We start from the raw sequence: 24,142 nt of genomic DNA, 5'->3' as shown, positions 1-24,142 counted from the left end.
TAATTAACTTGGCCCAGTAGTTTCAGAGGAGAAGATTTTTGTAAAAGATTACTAAGATTTTCGAAAAAATGGTTAAAAATTGACTATAAAGGGCAATAACTCCTAAAGGGGTCAACTGACAATTTCGGTCATGTTGACTTATTTGTAGATCTTACTTTGCCGACATTTATTGTTTTTTACAGTTTATCTCTATCTATAATAATATTCAAGATAATAACCAAAAACAGCAAAATCACCTTAAAATTACCAATTCAGGGGCAGCAACCCAACAACGGGTTGTCCGATTCATCTGAAAATTTCAGGGCAGATAGATCTTGACCTGATAAACAATTTTACTTCATGTCAGATTTGCTTTAAATGATTTGGTTTTTGAGTTAAAAGCCAAAAACTGAATTTTACCCCTATGTTCTATTTTTAGCCGTGGCGGCCATCTTGGTTGGTTGACCAGGTCACGCCACACATTTTCAAAACTAAATAACCAAATGATGATTGTGGCCAAGTTTGGTTTAATTTGGCCCAGTTGTTTCAGAGGAGAAGATTTTTGTAAAAGATTACTAAGATTTACGAAAAATGGTTAAAAATTGACTATAAAGGGCAATTACTCCTAAATTGGTCAACTGACCATTTCGGTTATATTGACTTATTTGTAAATCTTACTTTGCTGAACATTATTACTGTTTACAGTTTATCTCTATCTATAATAATATTCAAGATAATAACCAAAAACAGCAAAATTTCCTTAAAATTACCAATTCAGGGGCAGCAACCCAATAACGGGTTGTCCGATTCATCTGAAAATTTCAGGGCAGATAGATCTTGACCTGATAAACAATTTTACTTCAATTCAGATTTGCTTTAAATGCTTTGGTTTTTGAGTTAAAAGCCAAAAACTGAATTTTACCCTTATGTTCTATTTTTAGCCGTGGCGGCCATCTTGGTTGGTTGACCAGGTCACGCCACACATTTTTAAAACTAGATAACCAAATGATGATTGTGGCCAAGTTTGGTTTAATTTGGCCACGGATTTTCAGAGGAGAAGATTTTTGTAAAAGATTACTAAGATTTACGAAAAATTGTTAAAAATTGACTATAAAAGGCAATAACTCCTAAAGGGGTCAACTGACCATTTCAGTCATGTTGACTTATTTGTTAATCTTACTTTGCTGAACATTATTGCTGTTTACAGTTTATCTCTATCTATAATAATATTCAAGATAATAACCAAAAACAGCAAAATTTCCTTAAAATTGCCAATTCAGGGGCAGCAACCCAACAACAGGTTGTTCGATTCATCTGAAAATTTCAGGGCAGATAGATCTTGACCTGATAAACAATTTTACTTCATGTCAGATTTGCTCTAAATGCTTTGGTTTTTGAGTTATAAGCCAAAAACTGCATTTTACCCCTATGTTTTATTTTTAGCTGTGGCGGCCATCTTGGTTGGTTGGCCGGGTCACGCCACACATTTTTTAAACTAGATACCCCAATGATGATTGTGGCCAAGTTTGGTTTAATTTGGCCCAGTTGTTTCAGAGGAGAAGATTTTTGTAAAAGATTACTAAGATTTACGAAAAATGGTTAAAAATTGACTATAAAGGGCAATTACTCCTAAAGGGGTCAACTGACCATTTCGGTTATATTGACTTATTTGTAAATCTTACTTTGCTGAACATTATTGCTGTTTACAGTTTATCTCTATCTTTAATAATATTCAAGATAATAACCAAAAACAGCAAAATTTCCTTAAAATTACCAATTCAGGGGCAGCAACCCAATAACGGGTTGTCCGATTCATCTGAAAATTTCAGGGCAGATAGATCTTGACCTGATGAACAATTTTACCCCATGTCAGATTTGCTCTTAATGCTTTGGTTTTTGAGTTATAAGCTAAAAACTGCATTTTACCCCTATGTTCTATTTTTAGCCGTGGCGGCCATCTTGGTTGGTTGACCGGGTCACGCCACACATTTTTAAAACTAGATACCCCAATGATGATTGTGGCCAAGTTTGGTTAAATTTGGCCCAGTAGTTTCAGAGGAGAAGATTTTTGTAAAAGTTTACGGACGACGGACGACGGACGACGGACGCAGGACGACGGACGACGGACGCAAAGTGATGAGAAAAGCTCACTTGACCTTTCAGGTCAGGTGAGCTAAAAACAGGACCCCAAATTAAAAATCTAAATACACGGTTAGATTTGGAATATCAAAGAACCCCAATAATTCAATTTATGAAATCAAACAAAGTTTAATTTTGGACCCTTTTGACCTCCATATGAACCAATTTGATAGCGGGGCCCACAAATAAAAAATCTAAATACATGGTTAGATTCAGCATATCAAAGAACCCCATATTTTCAATTTTTGTTGAAATCAAAAAAAGTTTAATTTTGGACCCCAACTTGGACCAACTTGAAAACTGGGCCCATAATCAAAAATCTAAACACATGTTTAGATTCAGCATATCAAAGAACCCCAAGAATTCAATTTTTGTTAAAATCAAACTAAGTTTAATTTTGGACCCTTTGGACCTTAATGTAGACCAATTTAAATAAAATGCTTCGCAGAGCGCAGCCTGATACGACCGCAGAGGTCGAACCTTGAACAGTTGGGGCAAGTTTGGACACAATATTCAAGCTTGATACTGTCTGAATTTGGATTGTGATCAAATTTTTGACATAATATAGGTTTCTGACACAAAATAAATGTGGTCAAAGAGCTTAAAAATTTGAAATGGGACATTCATTTTACCTAGAATGGTCTGATATCCAAAATCTAACAACATGGTTAGATTCAGCATATAATAAAACACCAAAAATTTAATTTTAGTTGAAATCAATCAAAAGTTTAATTTTGGACCCTTCAAACCTTAATATGGACTTATTTGAAAACAGGGCCCAAAATAAAAAAATCTAAATGCACAATAAGATTCAGCATATCATACAGCCGCAATCATTCAGTTTTTGATGAAATCAAACAAAGTTTAATTTTGGACCCTTTTGACCTCAATGTAGACCAATCTAAAAATGGGGCCCAATATCCAAAAAAGTAATACAAGGTAAGAACCCCCAAAAATTAAAGACTTTAAATTAATCCCATTGAAATTGGTTAAAAGATTTGTATTTATTTTCAATTGAAGATTTCTTGCTATTGCACAAACCGGTGCAATTGAAGATTTCTTCCTATTGCGCAATACTGTGCAATTGAAGATTTCTTGCTATTGCGCAATACTGTGTAATTGAAGATTTCTTGCTGTTGCGCAATACTGTGCTATTCAGCAATACTGTGCTATTGCGCAATACTGTGTTGTTGCGCAATACTGTGCAATTAAAAATTTCTTGCTATTGCGCAATACTGTGCAATTGAAGATTTCTTGCTATTGCGCAATATTGTGCAATTGAAGATTACAAAAACTTTGAAGAAAAAAAATATGAACCCCAAAAAATTGGAAAAAAAAAATCCCCCCCCAGTACAATTTTAGAGAGATCCATACACTTACATACAAGTTATTGTCTGGAAACTAGAAACTAGAGGCTCTAAAGAGCCTGTGTCGCTCACCTTGGTCTATGTGAATATTAAACAAAGGACGCAGATGGATTCATGACAATTGTGTTTTGGTGATGGTGATGTGTTTGTACATCTTAATTTACTGAACATTTTTCCTGCTTACAATTATCTCTATCTATAATTAACTTGGCCCAGTAGTTTCAGAGGAGAAGATTTTTGTAAAAGATTACTAAGATTTACGAAAAAATGGTTAAAAATTGACTATAAAGGGCAATAACTCCTAAAGGGGTCAACTGACAATTTCGGTCATGTTGACTTATTTGTAGATCTTACTTTGCCGACATTTATTGTTTTTTACAGTTTATCTCTATCTATAATAATATTCAAGATAATAACCAATAAAATGCTCCGCTGGGGCGCAGCTTGATACGACCGCAGAGGTCGAACCCTGAACAGTTGGGGCAAGTATGGACACAACATTCAAGCTTGATACAGCACTGAATTTGGATTGTAATTAAATATTTGACACAGCATAGGTTTCTCACACAGAATGAAAGTAGTCTAAGAACTTAAATTTTTTTAATTTACCTATTCAAACCATATCATTATTATTTGCTTTTATATATAAATCAGAAATAACCAATTTAAAATGGAAAATTTTAAAGAAAAAAAAGGAAAAAAAAATCCCCCCCCCAAATTTTTTTAAACCCCCTTATGATTCATCACCCCCAAACTCAATCCCAGCCTTCCCTTTGTGGTATGGTACCTTGCAGTACAATTTCAGAGAGATCCATACACTTGAACACAAATTATTGTCTGGAAACTAGAAAAATGCTTGGGTTTTTTGCACCTTTTTGGCCCCAATTTCCTAAAAGTTTAGGGCAATTACCCCCAAACTCAAACCAAGCTTTCCCTTTGTGATATGGAACCTTGCAGTACAATGTCATAAAGATCCATACACTTACACACAAGATATTGTCATGAAACTAGAAAAATGCTTGTTTTTTTGCCCCTTTATGGCCCCTAATTCCTAACATTTTGAGACAATTACCCCCAAAAACAATCCCAGCCTTCCCTTTGTGGTATGGTACCTTGCAGTACAATTTCAGAGAGATCCATACACTTGAACACAAGTTATTGTCTGGAAACTAGAAAAATGCTTATTTTTTGGCCCCTTATTCCTAAACGTTTTGGGCAAGTACCCCCAAACTCAATTCCAGCTTTCCCTTTGTGATATGGAACCTTGTAGTACAATTTCATAAATATCCATACACTTACACACAAGTTATTGTCATGAAACTAGAAAAATGCTTGTTTTTTGCCCCCTAATTCCTAAAATTTGGAGGCAATTACCCCCAAAATCAATCCCAACATTCAAACCCTCAATCAGCATCATTTAACAGTAATATCTAAAAATGGAAATTACATAATAAAGGTATTAAAATAGAAAATGACATCATAGTCATGGCTAAAAATAAACAAAATCCTTAATCAGCAACATTTTACAGTAATATCTAAAAATAAAATTCCTTTGTAACCATAAAAGCCCATTTAAATACATCATGACAGATATTAAAATAGAAAATGACATCATAGTCATGGCTAAACATAGCAAAAACCTTAATCAGCATCATTTTACAGTAATATCTAAAAATAAAAATTTCTTTGCAACCATAAAAGTAAAATAGAAAATGACATCATAATCATAGCTAAAAATAAACAAAAATTTTTTTTATTACCAAATTTTAAATGGAGTTTATTAAACTAAAACAATAAATTTGCAACCATAAAACCCCATTTAAACACATCATAAAAGTATTAAATAATTCAACTACATCATAAGGCTATAAAAATAGAAAATGACTTCATAGTCAAGGCTAAAGGTAAACAAAAAACCTTCATCAGCAAAATTTTATATTGGCAAATTTCCAATGAAGTTTATTATACTAAAATTGTTGGCAAATTTCCAATGCATTTATTAACAATAAAGTTATTGGCAAATTTCCAATTTACATAATTTAAAAGCAGTGTAAGTGAGATATTTAAATGAGTTTGAAATACCAACCTTACACTGCTTTTAAATAATGTTTTGTATTTATTTGTCTATTAACCTGGAAACCCTTGTTTTTTCACCTTTTTTTCCCTTATTATTTAAAGGTTTGAGCCATAACCCTACCCCAAAGCCAATTCTTAAATTCCAATGTAACCTAAATTTACAATATACATAACTTCAATTTAAGTTTTTGATAAAATCAAACCACATCATTATTATTTGCTTTTATATCTAAATCAGAAATAATTAACCAACTTTAAGTGGAAAAGTTTCACACATCACGCCCCCCCAAACTCAATCCCAGCCTTCAGTTTGTGGTATGGTACCTTGCAGTACAATTTCACAGAGATCCAATTACTTAAACACAATTAATTGTTGGAAACTAAAAAAAAATGCTTATTTTTAACCCCTTTTTTAGCCCCTTATTCCTAAACATTTGAGCAATTATCCCCCAAACTCAATTCCAACTTTCTCCTTGTGATCAGAATTAACCAACTTAAAATGGAAAATTTTAAAGAAAAAAAAAAGGAAAAAAAATCCCCCCCCCCCCCCCCAAAAATTTTTTGACCCACTTCCCTTTGTGGTATGGTACCTTTAAGTACAATTTCAGAGAAATCCATACACTTGAACAGAAGTTAATGTTTGGAAACTAAAAAAATGCTTATTTTTGCCCCCTTTTTTGGCCACTTATTAATAAATGTTTTGGGCAAACATTTTACAATAATATTTAAAACTGAAATTAATTTGTAACCTTAAAATTAAATAGAAAATGACATCATAGTCATAGCTAAAAATAAACAAACTATTGGTAAATTTCCAATGGAGTTTATTATATTAAAACAATAAATTTGCAACCATAAAAGCGCATTAAAATACATCATAAAAGTATTAAAAAAATTTAACTACATCATAAGGCTATTAAAATAGAAAATGACATCATAGTCAGACTAAAGGTAAACAAAAAACCTTCATCAGCAAAATTTTATATTGGCAAATTTCCAATGAAGTTTATTATACTAAAATAATTGGCAAATTTCCAATTTACATAATTCAAACATAGTGCAGGTGAGATATTTAAATGAGTTTGAATTACCAACCTTACACTGCTTTTAAATAATGTTCTTTACTCAATTATTTGTCTATTAAAATGGAAACCCTAGTTTTTTAACCTTTTTTCCCCTTATTCCTTAAACGAAAAAAAATAATTACCCCTTTTTTGACCCCCCCCCCTATGATTCATCACCCCCCTTCCCCCCCAAACCAAGCTCAATAACAGCCTTGCCTTTGTGGTATGGTACCTTGTAATACAATTTTAGAGAGATCCATACACTTGAACACAAGTTATTGTCTAGAAACTAAAAAATGCTTATTTTTCACCCCTTTTTAGGCCCCTTATTACTAAACGTTTTGGGCAATTACCACAAAACTCAATTCCAGCTTTCCCTTTGCGAAATGGAACCTTGTAGTAAAATTTCAGAAAGATCCATACACTTACACACAAGTTATTGTCATGAAACTAGAAAAATGCTTGTTTTTTGCCCCCTTTTGGCCCCTTATTCCTAAAATTTCGAGGAAATTAACCCCAAAATCAATCCCATCATCGACCCTTTGTGATATGGAATCTTGTAGTACAATGTCAAAGAGATCCATACAATAACACACAAGTTATGTCTGGAAGTTACAAAAATGCTTATTTTCGGCCCCTTTTTGGCCCCTAATTATTTAACTGTTGGTACCATAACCCCCAAAATCAATCCCCACCTTCCTATTGTGGTATTGAACCTTATGGTAAAATTTCATAGAGATCCATTCACTTAAACTAAAGTTAGAGTGCGAAAACCATTGGGTATTCGGACGACGACGCCGGACGACGACGACGCCGGACGACGACGACGACGACGACGACGACGACGCCAACGTCATACCAATATACGACCACAAAATTTTTTTGCGGTCGTATAAAAACAGCAAAATCACCTTAAAATTACCAATTCAGGGGCAGCAACCCAACAACGGGTTGTCCGATTCATCTGAAAATTTCAGGGCAGATAGATCTTGACCTGATAAACAATTTTACTTCATGTCAGATTTGCTTTAAATGCTTTGGTTTTTGAGTTAAAAGCCAAAAACTGAATTTTACCCCTATGTTCTATTTTTAGCCGTGGCGGCCATCTTGGTTGGTTGACCAGGTCACGCCACACATTTTCAAAACTAGATAACCAAATGATGATTGTGGCCAAGTTTGGTTTAATTTGGCCCAGTTGTTTCAGAGGAGAAGATTTTTGTAAAAGATTACTAAGATTTACGAAAAATGGTTAAAAATTGACTATAAAGGGCAATTACTCCTAAAGGGGTCAACTGACCATTTCGGTTATATTGACTTATTTGTAAATCTTACTTTGCTGAACATTATTGCTGTTTACAGTTTATCTCTATCTATAATAATATTCAAGATAATAACCAAAAACAGCAAAATTTCCTTAAAATTACCAATTCAGGGGCAGCAACCCAATAACGGGTTGTCCGATTCATCTGAAAATTTCAGGGCAGATAGATCTTGACCTGATAAACAATTTTACTTCATGTCAGATTTGCTTTAAATGCTTTGGTTTTTGAGTTAAAAGCTAAAAACTGCATTTTACCCCTATGTTCTATTTTTAGCCGTGGCGGCCATCTTGGTTGGTTGACCAGGTCACGCCACACATATTTAAAACTAGATAACCAAATGATGATTGTGGCCAAGTTTGGTTTAATTTGGCCACGGAGTTTCAGAGGAGAAGAATTTTTGTAAAAGATTACTAAGATTTACGAAAAATGGTTAAAAATTGACTATAAAGGGCAATAACTCCTAAAGGGGTCAACTGACCATTTCAGTCATGTTGACTTATTTGTTAATCTTACTTTGCTGAACATTATTGCTGTTTACAGTTTATCTCTATCTATAATAATATTCAAGATAATAATCAAAAACAGCAAAATTTCCTTAAAATTACCAATTCAGGGGCAGCAACCCAACAACAGGTTGTTCGATTCATCTGAAAATTTCAGGGCAGATAGATCTTGACCTGATAAACAATTTTACTTCTGTCAGATTTGCTCTAAATGCTTTGGTTTTTGAGTTATAAGCCAAAAACTGCATTTTACCCCTATGTTTTATTTTTAGCTGTGGCGGCCATCTTGGTTGGTTGGCCGGGTCACGCCACACATTTTTAAAACTAGATACCCCAATGATGATTGTGGCCAAGTTTGGTTTAATTTGGCCACGGAGTTTCAGAGGAGAAGATTTTTGTAAAAGATTACTAAGATTTACGAAAAATGGTTAAAAATTGACTATAAAGGGCAATTACTCCTAAAGGGGTCAACTGACCATTTCGGTTATATTGACTTATTTGTAAATCTTACTTTGCTGAACATTATTGCTGTTTACAGTTTATCTCTATCTATAATAATATTCAAGATAATAACCAAAAACAGCAAAATTTCCTTAAAATTACCAATTCAGGGGCAGCAACCCAATAACGGGTTGTCCGATTCATCTGAAAATTTCAGGGCAGATAGATCTTGACCTGATGAACAATTTTACCCCATGTCAGATTTGCTCTTAATGCTTTGGTTTTTGAGTTATAAGCTAAAAACTGCATTTTACCCCTATGTTCTATTTTTAGCCGTGGCGGCCATCTTGGTTGGTTAACCGGGTCACGCCACACATTTTTAAAACTAGATACCCCAATGATGATTGTGGCCAAGTTTGGTTAAATTTGGCCCAGTAGTTTCAGAGGAGAAGATTTTTGTAAAAGTTTACGGACGACGGACGACGGACGACGGACGCAGGACGACGGACGCAGGACGACGGACGACGGACGCAAAGTGATGAGAAAAGCTCACTTGACCTTTCAGGTCAGGTGAGCTAAAAATGCAATGAAGTTTATTAAACTAAAGTTATTAGCAAATTTCCAATGGAATTTATTAACAATAAAGTTTTTGGCAAATTTCCAATATACATAATTTAAAAGCAGTTTAGGTGAGATAAACAAAAACGCTTCATCAGCAACATTTATATTGGCAAATTTCCAATGAAGTTCATTAAACTAAAGTTTTTGGCAAATTTCCAATGGAATTTATTAATAATAAAGTTTTTGGCAAATTTCCAATATACATAACTTAAAAGCAGTTTAGGTGAGATATTCAAATGAGTTTCAATTACCAACCTTACACTGCCTTTAAAATTATGTTTTGTACTTAGGTAATTGTCCATTAACCTGGAAACCCTTTTCCCCCCCTTTTTTGCACCTTATTCCTTAACGGTTTGAGCCATAACTCCCAAAGACAATTCTTACCATTCCTTTGTGGTATTCCAATATCCAAAATCTAAATACATGGTTAGATTCAGCATATCAAAGAACCCCAAGAATTCAATTTTTGATGAAATCAAATAAAGTTCAATTTTGGACCCTTTAAACCTCAATGTGGACCAATTTGATAAACGGGCCCAAATATCAAAAATCTAAATACATGGTTAGATTCAGCATATCGAAGAACCCAATATATTCAATTTTTGTTGAAATCAAACAAAGTTTAATTTTGGACCCTGATTTGGACCAACTTGAATACTGGGCCCATAATCAAAAAACTAAGTTCATGTTTAGATTCAGCATATCAAAGAACCCCAAGAATTCAATTTTTGTTAAAATCAAACTAAATTTAATTTTGGACCCTTTGGACCTTAATGTAGACCAATTTGAAAACGGGACCAAAAATTAAGAATCTAAATACACGGTTAGATTAGGCAATTACCCCCAAAATCAATCCCAGCCTTCCCTTTGTGGTATGGTACCTTGCAGTACAATTTCAGAGGGATCCATACACTTGAACACAAGTTATTGTCTGGAAACTAGAAAAATGCTTATTTTTGCACCCTTTTTGGCCCCTTTTTCCTAAACGTTTAGGGCAATTACCCCCAAACTCAATTCCAGCTTTCCCTTTGTGATATGGAACCTTGTAGTACAATTTCAGAAAGATCCATACACTTACACACAAGTTATTGTCATGAAACTAGAAAAATGCTTGTTTTTTGCCCCTTTTTTGGCCCCTAATTCCTAATATTTTAAGGCAATTACCCCCAAAATCAATCCCAGCATTCCCTGTGTGATATGGAACCTTGTGGTACAATGTCAGAGAGATTCATACACTAACACACAAGTTATGTCTGGAAGTTACAAAAATGCTTATTTTTGGCCCCTTTTTGGCCCCTAATTCCTTAACTGTTGGTACAATAACCCCCAAAATCAATCCCCACCTTCCTTTTGTGGTATTGAACCTTATGGTAAAATTTCATAGAGATCCATTTACTTAAACTAAAGTTAGAGTGCGAAAACCAATGTGTCTTCGGACGACGACGGACGACGCCAGACGACGACGACGACGCCAACGTCATACCAATATACGACCGCAAAAATTTTTTGCGGTCGTATAAAAACGGGTCCAAAATTAAAAATCTAAATACACGGTTAGATTTGGAATATCAAAGAACCCCAATAATTCAATTTTTTATGAAATCAAACAAAGTTTAATTTTGGACCCTTTTGACCTCAATATGAACCAATTTGATAGCGGGCCCACAAATAAAAAATCTAAATACATGGTTAGATTCAGCATATCAAAGAACCCCATATATTCAATTTTTGTTGAAATCAAACAAAGTTTAATTTTGGACCCCGATTTGGACCAACTTGAGAACTGGGCCCAAAATCAAAAATCTAAATACATGTTTAGATTGAGCATATCAAAGAACCCCAAGAATTCAATTTTTGTTAAAATCAAACTAAGTTTAATTTTGGACCCTTTGGACCTTAATGTAGACAAATTTAAAAAACAGGACCCAAAATTAAAAATCTAAATACACGGTTAGATTCGGCATAACAAATAAATAAATGTGGTCAAAGATTTTAAAAATCTAATGCACCATACTGTGCAATTAAAGATTACTTCTTGAAATTTTTCAATATTTGAAATTTGAAAAAAAAAAAAATATTTGAAGAATAATTCTTTTTAATTTCTGAAATCTGAAATGAGAAAAAATTGACCCCCCACAATTTCTTTTTACCCCCCCCCCCCTCCTTTTTCCCCAAAAAAATTCTTTCCCTCAAGATATGGTCATAATCTCAATCAAATTTCCAATGGAGTTTGCAACCATAATTACCCATTTAAATTTACCATAGTGCTAACTTTATTTATTTTATAATAGAATTTAAAATATAGTGTCAAATCTTTCATATGGATTTTTTTGTAAAAAAAAAAAGATGCAACATTTGCAGATATTTTTACTGGTCTTCCTTTATAAATATGCATTTCTTTAAACATAATTTAAAAGCAGTGTAAGGGAAGTAACCAAAACGTTGTATTTGGATTACCTCCCTTACACTGTTTTAAATTATCTTAATTGTTCATTAACTATTACTTTATTCATAATTTAAAAGCAGTGTAAGGGAGATAATTTCAATGATGTATTTGATTTATCTCCCTTACACTGCTTTAAATTATGTTTTGTACTAAAGTATTTGTCCATTAACCAGGACAACCTTGTTTTTCCCCCTTTTTTGCCCCTAATTCCTAAACGGTTTGAGCCATAACCCCCAAAGCAAATCCTAACCATCCCTTTGTGGTATGGAAAGTTGTAGTTTAATTTCAGAGAGATCCATACACCGTTCCACAGTTATTGTCTGGAAACTAAAAAATGCTTATTTTTTGCCCCTTTGTGGCCCCTAATTCCTTAACTGTTGGAACCATAACCCCCAAAATCAATCCCCACCTTCCTTTTGTGGTATTGAACCTTATGGTAAAATTTCAAAGAGATCCATTCACTTTAACTAAAGTTAGAGTGTGAAAACCAATGTGTCTTCGGAAGACGACGACGACGACGCCAACGTCATACCAATATACGACCGCAAAAATTTTTTGCGGTCGTATAAAAATGACACAGTTTAATCGAACACTTTTCCTTGTGAGAGTTATCTCCCAAACACTGTTTTCCTTGTCATTGCTACTCCTTCGCAACCATAAAAAGAAACCAACAAAATTATTTTACCAAATTGCTCATTACATCCTCAGGATGTCAAAATTTTTTTTTACCGAAGCGATTCGGAGACTCCATATGAGAGTTATATCACCTTATGTATTTGATATAGGTGACATGTAATAGTAACTCATAAACCATAAGTGCTAAGTCTTTTGATTTGAGGTCCTTGGTCCACCAAAATTAAAATAAGGTCAAGGTCAAAGGTCAAAGGTCATATTCTAAATTTTGATTTTGGCTAATTTTGGCTTTTCCTCAGACACTGAGTATTTGACTAAATATATTTCAAAATTGTTAGTTACGACATGTCACAACACATAAATTTTGGTTGAAAGGGTACATTGACATTTAATAGTTTTCTCCCCTCTTATATTTAAAATTAGCTGTATGGTGATAAAAATCATCAACCATATATAGTAAAGACCTAGGGTCTTTTGATTTGAGGTCCTTGCTTGATGACCTTGAAATTTAAGTCACGGTCAAAGGTAAATTTGATGTTCTAGATTTTGACCTTTGCATTGATATCTTATTTCAACATGATAAAGCTACAGGGTCTTCTGATAGGTTGGTAGATATATGACCTTGAAAAGGTCAGTCAGAAGTGACCTTTTTAAACTGGAAGTAGCCATTTCCTGCACTGATCTAATTTAAAATGACCTAGAACCATATATTTTTGGAATCAGTGAGAAGTAACCTATCAGATGGTACTGGAAGTGAAATTTTTTAAACAGGAAGTTACAATTTATCTCCCTTATTTCAAGCAAAATTATATAGAAACCATGTTTTTGGAATCAGTGTGACTAAAGCTATCATATGAGACTGGAAGTGACATTTTCTAAACCGGAAGTAGCAAATTATCTCCCTTATTTCAGACAAAATTATATAGAAACCATGTATTTTTTTAATCAGTATGAAGAAACCTATGATTGGACACCAATAGTAAATTTGAGTAAACTGCAGCTGAGCTTCTTATCAAATATTTAACAATTTAATGTGGAAAGACCTTCAATTGTTCTCTGAACAATTGGTTTTTATTTATCTTTTTTTTCTTCCGACTAATTTTTTTCTTGCGCAGTATTGGTATTTCAAAAGATGTCGCTTAGATATTTTATAAATGATATCAAAAAAGTTAATACACTTTTGAAACTGACACCGCTTCACCGAACAATTTTCATTGTAAGAGTAATTTTGACCTAAGGGATTCTGAGACTCCATATGAGAGTTATTTCCCCTTATGCATTTAACATAAGTGATATGCATTTGTAACTGGTGAACCATAAGTGAAAGAGACCTATGGTCTTTTGATTTGAGACCTTGAAATTGAGGTCAAGGTCATAATTAAATTTGATGTTTTAGATTTTGACCTTTGCTTTTACTTCATATGTATAAATAATAAAGCCATGGGACTTTTTGCATTAGGTTGCAAGCCATATGACCTTGAAATAAAATGCTTCGCTGAGCGCAGCCTGATACGACAGCAGAGGTTGAACCCTGAACAGTTGGGGCAAATTTGGATATAATTTACAAGCTTGATACTGTCTGAATTTCGATTGTGATCAAATTTTTGACCTAATATAGGTTTCGGACACAAAATAAATGTGGTAAAAGATCTTACAAATCTATTGTGCAATACTGTGCAATTGAAGATTACTTCTTGAAACTTTTACAAAATTTGAAATTTGAAAATTTTTGAAAAAAATATGAATTCCTTAAAAAAATTGGAACCCCCTGACTTTTGGAATCCCCCTTGGAGCAATTACCCTAAGACTCGATACAATTCTTTCCTTTGTAGTATGGAACCTTGGTAGTACAATTTCAGAGACATCCATACACATCTAACACAAGTTATTGTTTGGAAACTAGAATAATGCATGTTTTTGGCCCTTTTTTGGCCCCTAATTCCTACATGTTTGAGGCAATTACCCCTTAACTCAATCCCAGCCTTCCCTTTGTGATATGGAACCTTATGGTACAATATCAGAGAGATCCATACACTTATACACAAGTTATTGTCCGGAAACTACAAAAATTGTTGTTTTTGGCCCCTTTTAGGACCTTGATTTCTAAACGGTTTGCCCCATAACCCCTTTTATGAATCCCAACCTTCTACTTGTGGTATTAAACATTGTTGTACAATTTCAGAGCAATCGAAATACTTATACACAAGTTATTATCCTGAAACTAGAAAAATGTTTGTTTTGGGCCCCTTATTCCTAAACGGTTGGGACCATCATCCCCAAAATGAATCCCAACTTTCCTTTTGTGGTATTGAACCTTCTTAAAAAATTTCATAGAGATTCATTAACTAAAACTAAAGTTATTGTCCGGAAACCAATGTGTCTTCAGACAAAGACTCAGACGACGACATCATACCATTATACGATCCCAAAAAATTTTTGCGGTCGTATAAAAACCAATTGGAAGTGACCTTTTTGTAAACCGGAAGTAGCTATGTTTGTACTTATTTAATGTAAAAGTATATAGAACCATATATTTTTGGAATCTGTGTCAAGTAAACTATCAAATAATACCGGAAGTGACATTTTTCAAACCAGAAGTGACAAATTATCTCCCTTATTTCAAACAAAAGTGTATAGAAATCATAATTTTTTGGAATCAGCGTACAATAAGCTATCATTTGACACTGGATTTTAATATTTTCATATCAAAATATATTGTTTCGGGTGGAAAGACCTTCAATTATTCTCTGAACAATTGGTTTTTAATTTTTATGCCCCCTCCGTAGCGAAAAAAAAAATTTGGGTAGCGTCACTTTTACAGTTCTTGAGTTATGTCCCTTTATAACGTTATATGCAAGCGGGGGCATCATCTGTGTCCCATGGACACATTCCCCATTTATTTTCTTTTTTTTTTCCTTCCGCCTAATTTTTTCTTTCGCTGTTGTTTCAAAAGATGTCGCTTAGATATTTGGTATATAATATCATACAGTTTTTACGCTTTTGAAACTGACCCTGTTTAACTGAACACTTTTCTTTGTAAGAGTTATCTCCCCAAACATTGTTTTTCTTGTTCGCACTACTTAGCCTTTTCAATAGTCGTCTGGCGCGAAAAGGACTACACTCAATTTTAGAATTTTATATTTTCAGAGACGGTCATTTTCCGGAATTGCATGCTTTATCATCACGGTTTTTTCTTTGGCCGTCGATGACGACACTATTGCTGCATTTTTTGACAATAAGGTATATTGATCAAGACAGTATTATCAATGTATTATCGTGGTATCAATATATGTTAGCAATGTTAGATACCTGAATTAATTGTTATTTTGGCAAGGACAATTCATCACTTCCCCTGAAAACATGATTTTGTACAAGTTCACTTATCGGCATCTCCGGGCGGCAAAGCAGATCAATTTTCTGATGAATTTTACTACGGCATTCTGATTTTTATTAATTGCTACATATTACCGCTTTTTTTAAATCAATTTTTGTTTATATTATCAACAAATAAGAGTAACATACTAGGTCGAGTTGTCGTTCTTAGTGTATAGTTTGTTCCAAACCAGTGTTTGTTTCTTGTCAGGTTGGCAGTTGTTTATTAACAATAAAATTGTTGCAACTAAAACACATGTTATCTTCAGTGTGTGTGTTTTTTTTCTAATTAGTAATTGTTTATAAAAACAAATTGTTTCTAAATACATTTGGCAGATAGGATTATCATGTAATTGTTATTTCCCTTGTTTAAAAAATAGAAATTGCATGTTTCTATAGTTAACGATTTACATGACACGTATTCAGTACATATTTGTTAAATGGAATAGATATTGCTATTTTGAATTCATTTGTTTAAGATATTTATTTAGGTTCTAAAGTTTAGTATTTGCATCCTTGCTAATCATTTATAACCTTAGTTGAAAGACTTAATCATTTTATATAAGTTGTTTTCTAATTATAATATTGAATAATTCTTTAAAAAACATTAAAAAGCACTATGCAGGGCTGACTAGGCGATGGCTATATAGCCAGTCAAGGTGGTTTTAAACTTCCATCATCATCGATGAATTGTCTGTGGACTGACGTTCAGTCCAATCATTTGAAGCTGTGCTCATCCAAAATCTCCCTATGAGGTTAGTGCATCTGCCATATGCGTTCTTAAAACGGATAATTATTGCAGTCATTCAATGCTCCATTACTTTTGGTCTACATGATACAAATTGTACTTATTGAATAAATTATATATTGTTTTCATTGTTTTTTTTCCTTTTATTTAGATAGCACTATTACATTAGGCATCAATCGGTCTTCTTATTTATCAGTTCACAAACTAGAACAAGCTGTGGTCCGCATCCCCTTCTACATACATGACCCCCAACCCCTTTTCTTTTTTGGCTATCAGCTGTAATGGGGTGAACAGGGAGCATTGATTCCCAATTCCCTCCCCAAACTCCTACTTTAATCCGTATTCTGTTCCTCTGCACTCCTATTTTTTCGTCAACATGAATTATCCCAGTTTTAACAACCCTTTCCTCACAGTTAACACCACCCTGACTCCAGCTTTCATCTATCCAATTCCCATTTCCAGCCCTCTCAATCCATAGTTCCCATAATTCTGTCCACCCCCTTATCAGTGTCACAATGACTCGCACCCATTAACAACCCATCATTTGGCCACAAAATATATTAAACTACCTGATTTGTTTCCTATATGCAAAAATTACCAGTCAGGACTTTTGCTTTAAAAATGGCCATTTTTTTAACACATCTCGTTTTTAACTCCCATGCGTATTTTTTACTGTCAACTATATATATGCCCCCAACGCATACAAGAACAAAACAAAATATCTCTTCACAAATGTGTAGTCAAAATAATAAAAATGTACTCTTTCAATAAATCTTCTTGCAATAAATTCATAGTCACTTTTAAAATTTTCTATAGAATAAATTGAAAAAGAATCAGACTTTCATACACTCAATTGAATTTTGAATGTTTCAATGTCTTAAATTGTCATTCTTGTCTATTTATTTGATGGCGCCCTTGTTACCCTATAATGAATCTTTTTTTTTTAAATCCACAAAGATTACATAGCAAATAAATATTAAGGGTTTTTATTAAAGTTTATTTTGCGGTTCTAAAGTGAGGAACTAATTATAAAACATGGGTAAGCAAACTAAATACCTAGAAGATGTTTTAAAAAATAGACTATAAAAGTTATTGCAAATGGATGGTATTTTTGTTCGAGCATATTGTTTTTCTTTAATTGTTTAACATTTCTTACCGATATAACATGTTACTTTTATTATTCTTCCCTTAGTTTATTTATTTTGTATTCAAAATTATTAATTTTGTAAAAATATTTCCTTTCTCTATTGGTACTGTACAGGTATACCTAACAACAAAATTATTTTCATTTACCTGTGTTTAAAGTTATTGCAAATGGATGGTATTTTTGTTCGAGCATATTGTTTTTCTTTAATTGTTTAACATTTCTTACCGATATAACATGTTACTTTTATTATTCTTCCCTTAGTTTATTTATTTTGTATTTACATTGTGTCATAGGTCAAATTTATTTGTTCAGTGTATGTTCAATGGTGTTAGTATGTCCTTTGATTGAGTTAAGCTATTTCAGTTGATATTTTATAGTGTGTCTTTCTATGTTGTGATGTTACACTATTGTTTCAGGAAAAAGGGTGAAGGTTTGGTACCATTAAAACGTTTAAACCCGCTGCATTTGTTTGCACCTGTCCTAAGTCAGGAATCTGATGTTCAGTAGTTGTCGTTTGTTGATGTGGTTCATAAGTGTTTCTCGTTTCTCGTTTTTTATATAGATTAGACCGTTGGTTTTCCCGTTTGAATGGTTTTACACTAGTAATTTTTTAGGGCCCTTTATAGCTTACTGTTCGGTGTGAGCCAAGGCTCCGTGTTGAAGACCGTACTGTGACCTATAATGGTTTACTTTTATAAATTTTGACTTGGATGGAGAGTTGTCTCATTGGCACTCATACCACATCTTCTTATATCTATATAGTTGATGAGATAACTCCTCATGTAACAAGATTTATCTCTCCTGTGATTAAAACACATTGAGATTGAGATTGAATTGTCTCCCTTTGATAACAGCCAGTACCAAAGCACAATTATTTTTTTTGTGATTTTTTATTGATTAACAATAGTTAAATAAAAGAAAAAGGATAATACTTTCAATTTCGAGGTCTCACAAAAGCTTTTTTACCTGTTATTCTAATTTTACATTAAAAACCCAAGTTTAGATGAAAAGGCTACACTACTCCTTCGCAACTGTCAAAGAAAGCAACAAATTTTTTTTACCAAATTGCTCGTCATATCCTCAGAATGTTACATTTAAATTTTGACCGAAGCGTTCTGGAGACTCCATATGAGAGTTATTTCCCCTTCTGTATTTAAAATAAGTGAAAGGTAATTGTAACTGGTAAATCATAGGTGATAGAGACCTAGGGTCTTTTGATTTGAGGTCCAGCTGGGTCCACCAAGAAGAAAATGAGGTCCAGGTGAAAGGTCAAGATCATGTTTAAATTTTTTGCTTTTGCTTGTGCATGCTACTCCTAAGAAACTAATATATATCGACAAAAGATTTTCACTAAATTGTTTGTTGCGATCTGTCGTAATAGGAAATTTTTCTTTAAAGTGATGTGGCAACATTGATAGTTTCCTCCCCTAGAATGTTAAAAATAAGATGAATGTTAATATAACTTATTAACAATACATAGTAGAGAAATAAGGTCTTTTGATATGAGATCCTTGTTTGATGACCTTGAAATTGAGGTCAAGGTTCTTAGGCAAATTTAAAGTTCTAGATTTTGACCTTTGCTTTAACTTCATATTTATACATGATAAAGCCATGGGACTTCTTGCAAGCCATAAGACCTTGAAAAATCCAACCAGAAGTGGCCTTGTGTGAACCGGAAGTAGCTATTTTTTGTACTTATTAGTCCCCTACCGACGAAGTTGAAGGGGAATTTAGGTTTGCACTCCGTCCGTCTGTCTGTCCATCCGTCAAATCAGTTTTCCCCACTTTTTTTCTTTGTGCATGAAGATATTGATTAGATATTTGGTGTATTGTTTAATCAGGACAGTTACAGATCAGGTTCGAATTTTATTCCGGTGTCACGATTTTGTGCAGAGTTATGGTCCTTGAACTTAGAAAATTCACTCAAATAATCAGTTTTCCGGATTTTTTTTGGTCATGCTTGAAGATATTGATTTGATGATTGGTATATATTTTTATCATGACAAATTACAGATCAAGTTCAAATTTTGTTCCGGTTTAATGATTTTGTGCAGAGTTATGGTCCTTGGACTAAGAAAATTCACTCAAATAATCAATTTTCCACATTTTTTTTTGGTCATGCTTGAATTTTTTTTTTTTAATTTACACCACGACAAGTTATAGATAAAATGCTCCGCAGGGCGCAGCTTGATACGACCGCAGAGGTCGAACCCTGAACAGTTGGGGCAAGTATGGACACAACATTCAAGCTTGATACAGCTCTGAATTTGGATTGTGATTAAATATTTGACACAGCATAGGTTTCTGACACAGAATGAATGTGGTCAAAGAACTTAAAAATTTTAAATTGGACTTTCACCTTTTATAGTCCAATATCCAAAATCTAAATACATGGTTAGATTCAGCATATCAAAGAACCCCAAGAATTCAATTTTTGATGAAATCAAACAAAGTTTAATTTTGGACCCTTTTGACCTCAATGTGGACAAAGTTGATAACGGGGCCCAAAAATCAAAAATCTAAATACATGGTTAGATTCAGCATATCAAAGAACCCCATATATTCAATTTTTGTTGAAATCAAACAAAGTTTAATTTTGGACCCCGATTTTGACCAACTTGAAAACTGGGCCCATAATCAAAAATCTAAATACATGTTTAGATTCAGCATATCAAAGAACCCTAAAAATTCAATTTTTGTTAAAATCAAACTAAGTTTAATTTTGGACCCTTTGGACCTTAATGCAGACCAATTTGAAAACAGAACCAAAAATTAAGAATCTAAATACATGGTTAGATTTGGCATATCAAAGAACCCCAATAATTCAATTTTTGATGAAATCAAACAAAGTTAAATTTTGGACCCTTTGGACCTCAATGTGGACCAATTTAAAAACGGGGCCCAAAATCCAAAAACTTAATACACGGTTAGATTCAGCATATTAAAGAACCCAAAGAATTCAAGAATAAAACCCCAATGAAATTGGTCAAGAATAAACAATTTATACGAAGTATCTTCTTTTGCACAATACTGTGCAATTGAATATTTCTTGCTATTGCGCAATACTGTACAATTGACAATTTCTTGCTATTGCGCAATATTGTGCTATTGGATATTTCTTGCTATTGCGCAATACTGTGCAATTGAAGATTTCTTGCTACTGTGCAATACTGTGCAATTGAAAATTTCTTGCTATTGCACAATAGCTATTATATAATAATTTACACATCCTGTTTGGTGTGTATCTCCTACCATATCATTATTATTTGCTTTTAAATATAAATCAGAAATAACCAACTTAAAATGGAAAAATTTAAAAGAAAAAAAAAAAATCCCCCCCAAAATTTTTTGAACCCCCTTATGATTCATCACCCCCAAACTCAATCCCAGCCTTCCCTTTGTGGTATGGTACCTTGCAGTACAATTTCAGAGAGATTCATACACTTCAACACAAGTTATTGTCTGGAAACTAGAAAAATGTGTTTTTTGGCCCCTTTTTGGCCCCCAATTCCTTAACGTTTTGGGCAATTACCCCCAAACTCAAACCCAGCTTTCCCTTTGTAATATAGAACCTTGTTGTACAATTTCAGAAAGATCCATACACTAACACACAAGTTATTGTCCTGAAACTAGAAAAATGCTTGTATTTTGCCCCTTTTTGGCCCCTTATTCCTAAAATATTGAGGCAATTACCCTCATCATCAATCCCAGCCTTCCCTTTGTGGTATGGTACCTTGCAGTACAATTTCAGAGAGATCCATACACTTGAACACAAGTTATTGTCTGGAAACTAGAAAAATCCTTATTTTTGGCCCCCAATTCCTAAACGTTTCGGCAATTACCCCCAAACTCAATGCCAGCTTTCCCTTTGTGATATGGAACCTTGTAGTACAATTTCAGAAATATCCAAACACTTACACACAAGTTATTGTCATGAAACTAGAAAAATGCTTGTTTTTTGCCCCTTTTTTGGCCCCTAATTCCTAAAATTTTGAGGCAATTACCCCCAAAATCAATTACAGCCTTCCCTTTGTGATATGGAACCTTGTGGTACAATGTCAGAGAGATCCATACACTTACACACAAGTTATTGTCTGGAAGTTACAAAAATGCTTATTTTTGGCCCCTATTCCTTAATTGTTCGTACCATAACCCCCAAAATCAATTCCAACCTTCCTTTTGTGGTATTGAACCTTATGGTAAAATTTCATGGAGATCCATTCATTTAAACTAAAGTTAGAGTGCGAAAACCAATGTGTCTTTGGATGACGATGACGACGACGACGATGACGCCAACGTCATACCAATATACAACCAAAAAATTTTTAATTTTTGCAGTCGTATAATAAGTTAGCATTTTGTTCCAGTGCAATGAATTTTTAACAGGTAGGGGACTATGTATTGCTGGGCAATACTCACATAATGCTTGTTTAATGTAAAAGTGTATAAAACCATATATTTTTTGAATCAGTGTCAAGTACACTATCTTATTATACAGGAAGTGACATTTTTCAAACTGGAAGTAACAATTGTCTCCCTTATTTCAAACAAAAGTGTATAGAAATCATATATTTTTGGAATCAGTGCACAGTAAGCTATCATATGACACTGGAAATGACATTTTAAACCTGATTTTCCTTTTATCATATCAAAATATATTGTTTTGGGTAGAAAGACAATTGGGTTTTTAAATTTTATTTTTTTTTTCTTCCGCCTAATTTTTTTCTTGCGCTGTATTGTTATTTCAAAAGATGTCGCTAAGATATTTTGTATATGATATATGAACAGTCTATACGCTTTTGAAACTGACACTGCTTAACTGAACACTTTCCCTTGTAAGAGTTTTCTCTCGAACACTGTTTTTCTTGTTCGTACTACTCCTTTGCAACCATAAAAGAATTAAGATAACGATAAATTTATTTTGCCAAATTGCTCGTTAAATCCTCAGGTTGTCAAGAATAATTTTGATTGAAGAGATCTGAAAATTCCATATGAGAGTAGCTATTTTTTGTACTTATTTTAAGTAAAAGTATATAGAATCATATATTTTTGGAATCAGTGTCAAGTAAACTATCTTATAATACCGGAAGTGACATTTTTCAAACCGGAAGTTACAAATTATCTCCCTTATTTCAAACAGAAGTGTATAGAAACCATATATTTTGGAATCAGCTTACAGTAAGCTATCATCTGACACTGGAAATGACATTTTTTCTGACACATTGTCTCCAATAAAACAATTGTTGCCACTGTTGAACTCAGTATTTGAGCAGCAAAATTCACTTTCATACACAAGAATAGTCCAAAATTAATATGGGCTCTTGTGAGTTTTGGGCACACTCTATATAGTCCAGTGCAGTGTTCTTGTAGCAAATCCACAATGTGCAACCATGAAATGTCCTTGCCATCCTTCCACATCTTCCTTGTCATTTCATAAAAGTTTTAATTCGAAAAAACAATTGCGGGTTGTTTTTATCAAGTGTGGCACATCAGACACAAAATAAATATATCTCTGGTCAGGTGAGAAAATATTAGCTCTGTTAACTAATGAGTGTCTATTATCATGATTATCATCATTCTCATCGCTTGTAATGAACATGCATTTCAAACCTAGATCAACTTGTAGTATTTCCACAGCTTTCCAATGCATCAGGAAAAGTTTATCTGCGATTATTCCACTAGTTGTAAAACGTGCAAACGGATGTTTTAAGTCAATTGCAATTCCTATCACCATTATTACTATAATCATGATAATATACTTTGCCAGCTCATTGTCTTTTTCAGTTGTTTTTCTGTTGCAGCTGGTTGCCTGCAAAATACATTTATTATACAGTGACAGTGTCAGTCTTAATTCATTTTTTTATGAACTGTGCTGTGCTCTATCATCAAGGAGGGTCTGGATTAGGGGTCCTTCTTCATTTCTGTATTCTTTAATTTTTGGGGGAATTTTTCTTTACCTATAAAAATAACGCTGGTTCTTTATAGGCCAATTAAAATTAGTTGAAAGATTTTCATCCCTGCCCGCCCCTATGAAATCATCCTGCCCCGTTTTTTTAATTTTTAAAAATTTACAATTTCCAGATTTTTTCATGTCTGTTACTGTAATTTGTAATCTGTATAATATGTGCTGCCGTCAAGGCACACCTCCAAAATCTGGAGTATGATATCCACCACCACACATACAAATTATTAAAATGTTATTTCTCACTATTAAAAGTACTATCTACAAATTTAAAGTTCTATCCACACTAATAACAGTTCTATCCACACTATTAAAAGTTCTA

General features: G+C 33.4%; 1 protein-coding gene across 1 annotated transcript in view; it reads right to left on the bottom strand.

The window, feature by feature from the left end:
• LOC127703044 (ubiquitin-like protein 4A) overlaps window positions 1-23,864 on the bottom strand; it is a 55,443-nt gene extending 31,579 nt beyond the window's left edge. Inside the window, exon 1 of the mRNA XM_052207438.1 lies at window positions 23,036-23,864. Within this exon, the coding sequence (XP_052063398.1) occupies window positions 23,036-23,288 (253 nt within the window). The 5' untranslated portion in view covers window positions 23,289-23,864. The remainder of the gene's footprint in view (window positions 1-23,035) is intronic.
• Between the last annotated feature and the right edge of the window lie 278 nt (window positions 23,865-24,142).

This window comes from Mytilus californianus, unplaced genomic scaffold (assembly GCF_021869535.1).
Source record: "Mytilus californianus isolate M0D057914Y unplaced genomic scaffold, xbMytCali1.0.p SCAF_1, whole genome shotgun sequence".
Classification (NCBI taxonomy): domain Eukaryota; kingdom Metazoa; phylum Mollusca; class Bivalvia; order Mytilida; family Mytilidae; genus Mytilus; species Mytilus californianus.
Note: the sequence above shows the minus strand (reverse complement) of the source record. Positions and strands in the feature narration are given on the sequence as shown.